At 41.9% G+C, this 6000-nt stretch overlaps 1 protein-coding gene across 2 annotated transcripts in view; it reads right to left on the reverse strand.

Moving 5' to 3' along the window:
* The window catches only part of CC2D1B (coiled-coil and C2 domain containing 1B), a 28105-nt gene extending 22238 nt beyond the window's left edge, over positions 1-5867 (reverse strand). Inside the window, exons 1-2 of one of the 2 annotated variants that reach the window (XR_006016506.1) lie at positions 5597-5867; positions 2454-2595 (exon numbers count right to left, since the gene is read on the reverse strand). Coding sequence is in view for 1 of the 2 variants with exons in the window: in XM_042030697.1 (XP_041886631.1) it covers positions 2454-2595; positions 5597-5662 (208 nt within the window). In the remaining variant the exon portion in view is untranslated. The remainder of the gene's footprint in view (positions 1-2453; positions 2596-5596) is intronic. The other variant, XM_042030697.1, reaches the window with a different exon arrangement.
* Between the last annotated feature and the right edge of the window lie 133 nt (positions 5868-6000).

Here is a 6000-nt window from a genome sequence, read left to right on the forward strand (position 1 = left end):
AGCAGCACTGGTGTTTCTGCGAGTGACAGTCAAGGCAGGCAGTAAGACACTTGCACATTTTCTGCACTGCTGTCTCATGATGATGAGATTCAGCCTTTTCCAAATTTTTCTTGGCTCCTTCATTTTGCAATTTTGCTTCTGGTCGTCATCCTGAAAACTCTACTTAACTCCTCACTGCTGAGTTCTCATCTGTGTTTCATCCTGTGCCAACCACATCTTCCCAACTTCCTCCACATGCTCTCAAAGGTGAGGCTGTTTGCCCACAAATCCCAACTGTCCACGTAAATGCCTCTGATACTTCCCTATGCAGACACATGACTGTGACTCACCAGTGGCAGTAAAGGCTGCAGAAAATACAGATCTCCAGGACAGAGCTTTACAGTCAATTCAAACAGATCCCATTCACTCCCTGCATTTGCTGAAACAGCTGAAAATTAACCCAGGTACAAAGTTGCTTCTGTTCAAATAATCTAATTTACCCTGTCAGTGCTTCAGTACTTGTATCAAACATGTTGCTCATAGATTTGACCCTTAGCAGGTCCTATTCAAAGGCAACTGGCTGTACAGAAAACCCCAGCAGACACAAAAAATCTAATCAAGCCTCCTCAGATGGTTTTTCAGCTCTAATCCAGTGCAGCAAGGTGAGGCCACAATTTCAAATACGTTGAGTGGCTGCCCAGCTGGAACTTATCAGAGAGAGCAGGGATCTCTGTGCTTAAGATGTTCCAATAGTGCAGCTTTTGCTGGAGGATCAGTCCATTCCTCCACACCTAATCAGAGCTTCAGGATGTAATCCTGCAGGGAATTATGGCACCCCGTGTTCAGCCAAGAACCAAGCACATGAGTTGTACTGGATCCCTTTTTTCTGTCCTTTCCCAGACAGGATCTGTTTCTCCCCTGTCCTTACTGCACCTCCTCCTTTCCAGGCAGTGGCCAGCACCCTGCCCTCACCACTGCACTGGGCCAGGTCTCAGGAGTCCCAGTGCCAGCTGCCCAGTTGCTCATCCTCCATGAGCTTCTAACCCATGCACTTCCAATTCTAACAGGAAAAGAGAATAGCTGCACATTACTTTGGAAAATCCTTTTTTAACCACACATTTAGAAGGCACAGTAAATATTAATTCTGCACTGTCTGAAGTTTCATTTTCCTCTTATGAATAAAAATACTGAAACAACATAGTAAGTGACATGATGAGGGTGAGAGGGAAGTCAGCACTTGAAAAGTTGACAACAGTTCAGGAGCTCCTGACACACAGATTCACCCTCAAAACATTATCCTGCATGTTTTAGCCACAAGTAACCTATGTCCAATGGCAGAAGTTCTGCTGTTGTGCTTATTAGCTTTAAATGTTTACTAAAATTTTGAAATTTGGAGAGTGGAAATTACTTAGAATTTATTTTCAGATACAAACATGTCCTCTGTTTACTATCAGCTACAGTTTTTATTGAGTCACTTTGCCTAAACATTTCAGAATTCTTCATTTCCTTGCTGCTCCATGTGAAGCCCCTTCAAATATTACAGGGAAATTACTGCAGAACTGCAAGTAAGGCTGTAGGTGCACTAACCTTTCCTTCCTGTGACCTGCTCAAACACCTGTAATCAAATGTAGGTTCCATTTTCCTCATCCCACCTCATCCACTGGCTGCCACTCCTCCCTTGCAGCCACAGCAGTGCTCAGATAGGCAGGGAGCAAACCTGGTTCAGCTGAGAACCTCCCACAACACAGGTTTATTTTTGCAGATGAGTTCCTGAACCAGCTCACCCTGCAGCTCCACAAACATGGACTTGCTCAGAGGCAGAGCATGCTCACTGTTTTATGCAGCCCTGTTTTATGGTAGATTACAGCAATCCTGTAAAACACTGCAGAGCTGCATGCAAACACTACCAGACAAAATTAACAGACGTTTAAAGTATTAAGAACGGTAATAATCCATTCCAAGAGACACTCTAGCCTGTGTAACACAAGCTACAGGATTCTCCAAGTTACTGCATCAATATTTCCCTCTGAAAAGGGGATTAAATTTTGGTTACAGATTCCAAGTAACTAAAAATATAATGCTCATTATGCAAATTCATTCTTCAAACAAAAACAGAGGAACAGCCACATGACAAACAACCCACCTTCCACAAGAAACACAATTTCCCTTCTGAAATCATCTAGCGCCTACTACACCTTTTTATGACTTCATATGCTAAAAAAGCATGTCTTAATTTAGTCATTAAATGGGCCAGCCACCAGAGATCTTTTTCCTATGTCTACAAGAGCATGAACAAAAAAACTTCTACGTTTTTTGTGGAGTAACAAATTAAACCTTTCAAAGGAAAGAGCAGTTGCAAATTCAGCTTCTACCAGTGATAAAAAAAATCTAGATAAATTTAAAGACTGTTTAGATAAATAATAAATTTAAATAAATTTATTAAAGGTAAATAAAATTCAGATACTTTAACTTACTTTTCACCTTTGGTTTTGGTTTTCCTTCTTTTACTTTTGCTCCTGTGATAGCAGCAAGCTCTGCTTCAAGGTCCCCGTCATCCTCACCTTCCTCTGCACTCAGCAGCATCTCTTCAGGATTGAAATCCACAAACAGCCCCAGCTGGAGCCAAGGGAAAATAACAATAAAGAATAATAAAAAACCCCTACAGTTAGAACAAAGATGACAGTCAAAAACATCACACTGCAAGGATTATTTAGAGATTTTCATGCATTCTGAATTCTGTTCTTTTTCTTTTTTACAGCCCACTATCATACCACTTCTATCTCCACAACAATGCATACCAGGCACCCATAACTGGTGTAAGGTACATAAATCTTAATATCCCACAAATATTCCCTTTAAAACTCTACACAATTTCTTAAAATCAATCCTATTTAATAGTCTGACATAACAAGGTAGATTAAAATGTTTGTTTTACTGAGCCTCATGGAACACATACCATCAGGGAAGTTCAGGGCAGTGCCTGTAACAGCTAAGCTAAAAAATATTCACTCATCGTTCACACAACAGGTCTGACACGTGCACACTGCAGAGACTTCACCCTTGTCTCTTGAAGAAGCTACATTTATATACACAAAACTATTCTTCTCCTTCTTCTTCCACCAGTTTCTAAATCACATAGAAAGCACACACACAAACCCAGCCATTAAAACCCAGCAATGCCCACACTGCACTGGAGTAAACCATCAAACTGGTTGGCACAGACCATCGGCTAAGTGATAACATCTCAGGGAATATTATTAATAACAGTAATCAGAATATGATAGTAGGGGTTTTCACACTTTTGTGGCAAAACATTCCAAAGTACATAAAAAAAAAATCTCTGGGGTCTCAGTCTAAAAGGTATTCCTTCAAAATGCCATTTTATCACAGTTTTTGTATTTCTGGTTAAGATACTAACTGCTCCAGAAAAAAAGAAAATAATCTGAAGTATGCTAAGATTTTTTTATAAACGTGAATGAACAGAATTAGATTCATCCTATGAGGTATGTGGAGCTTCCCTCAGACTTTTTAAAGCACAAACCCCTGGTGACTTACTGATCCTCACAAGGATCCTTGACCAAGTGGCCAAGGAGGCAGCACTTCAGCTTCTCTCCAGCATACGGAAAAAAGTCAGCTGTCATTATTCTGAGGGTTAGCAATCCCTTCTGTCTCCAGGATCTGAAGTGCTACAAGAAGTTACCTGTCAGTTTATAAATTAATGTGAGTAACAGTATTTTTTTTAACCCAGTAGGAATCAAGGTGCTGGTGGCTACTGCCCTGAAATTCTGTGTGTCCTTCTTTGGACCATTTTACAATCTCAAAGGAGAATGAGAATCATATAGCTGAGAAACACTGGTTCCAAAGACCAGCAACAGCATTCAAAATCAGCAGCTGTTTGTTTCTTAGCCCTGATCTGCCTCTGACATTCCATAAGGCACTGGGCAGATCAGTCAGCCACCCTCTGGCTTATCCATCTCCCAGTTGTAAAGCAAAACTAAAGTATTTGCAGATTTGGCTAGCACAGAAAGAAGGTCAGGACAAGACTTAAATAGGAAATATTTGTAATGGTGATATAAAGATTCAAGTTCTATGGAACACACATAGACCTTTCATCAATGTGCAGAACAGATCAGAAGCACACAGGATCTGTTCATTACCACACTGCAAGTGTGGACAGTGAAGCAACTGCAGCAACCAATGAAGTCAAGAACAGAATCCAGCAGTTCTAGCTCCAAGTCCGAATCCATTCCTTAAGCCACACTTCCAATGAAACTAGCAGCACTGAAGAAATGTTTAATATAACAGAAAAAGTAAGTTGTAAAAAGCTTGCAGTTGATACACTACACAACAAAAAAACATTTTAAATTAAATTAATTTGAAAGCGAACAAGCCATTTGTTTCAAGAAACAGTCATCCATGCTGTAAGACAGGCTGAATAATTAACTGTATTTAATTAGAAATTAGTAAAATACATTAATCAGATCCTTATTTACTCTCTATCTTTTCAGAGTGAGGTTTGGTTTTTTTTCCTGGAAGGAGGAAAGATATTTTCACCTTTTATCTTCTCCCTTGCTCAAATGAGCTAAGTTATACACTATCTCTCCCACTGAGAAATGCAAACTTTCACACTGGAGCCATGGTGACATTTTGGATCACTAACTACAGCATTCTGCTTTCACTATGAAAATACTGGTTCCTAAGAAATCATCAGAAAAGAACATTTTAGCTATTTTCTCTATTCTAATATCCTGTTCCAATCCCTTTTCACATTTCTCTATGTACTTACCAGTTACTCCACCTGTTACTTGCCTCTATTCTACCTTCAAAGGTTTCTGAAATTCCATTCTGGTTCTAACATATTCTTCACCTCTAACTACACCCTGTTTTTCTGTCAATTTTCTACCCAGAATTTCGCCTTGACTGTATTTCTAATTTTGACACTGTCGCCTGACTTCCTACACCTGCCAACCATGACTAAATTCATGTTTCTCTCCACAAGACTTCTGAAACTACATCCAAAAGTAAATAAGTATGGAAAAAACTCCAACACAGAAATACATCTAAACTCACTTTTATCTACAGGAAAGGGGAATAGGCTTATCAGTCTATCTGTTACATGAAATAATGACTATACAAAGGGAAATTAAAATTAACTCTCTTTTTTAGCACCTTTATATTCTCCCATATATGTCACTTGTTAGTTGATATACTACTGTTCTTACTTCTGTTTTCTTAGAGACGTAAGGAAAACCTCCACAGAGTTACTGAAATTATTATTAAATCTCAACATAGCTGGGCTAAGAAAATACTGTAAGCATGAGTCATGAGGTCTCATGCAAAGATTACAGCATTACAACACTGTGCCTTTCCTACAAGACCTCCACAGCTGCCTATCAGATATTTACTTGCAAAAGAATGCATTAAAGGAGAAGAAAGGAAAACAGGCACCACACAATCTGAATTTTTCCATGATCCTGCAGTGTTATTGACACATGGGAGATTCTACAGGAAAACAGCAGCAAGAGGTCTGAACGAGACTATCCTGACGAGCAGTGGGAGTAGGAGGTTTCCCTGCCTGCTCTGCAACCACATCTCCCTGGCCCTTTGCCCTCCTTACCTGCTTTGCAACTGCAGCTCCCTGGCCCTTTGCCTGAGGGCTCTTTTTAGGTCTTCTGCCAAGCATGTTGGTTCATGAATTTCAGAGGGCTGTGTCTCTAAGGGACTGAGAGCACACGGAACTTAAAGTCAGTACCTTGCCTGTCCCAAGGCAAGGACCGCCGGACGGAGGCAGGCGGCACGACCCTGCAGCTTCTCCCGGCACCCCGTCACAGGGCACCCCCACCGTGAGGGCAGCGGGGGGAGCGCGGCGGGACGCGCTCCGCGGGGCCCAGGGAGCCCGGCCTGGCCGCACCCGCGCTCCGCCCGGGAGCTCGGCGGGACCCGGCGGGCAGGGCCGGCTGCGGGGCGCTCCCCGGCCGGCGCAGGGAGGGGCCGCGGGGGCGATGGGCCGAGCGCCGCGCA

The sequence above is a fragment of the Corvus kubaryi genome, unplaced genomic scaffold (genome assembly GCF_017639235.1).
Source record: "Corvus kubaryi isolate FWS band 111438036 unplaced genomic scaffold, C.kubaryi_AGA036_p1.0 37334, whole genome shotgun sequence".
NCBI lineage: Eukaryota > Metazoa > Chordata > Aves > Passeriformes > Corvidae > Corvus > Corvus kubaryi.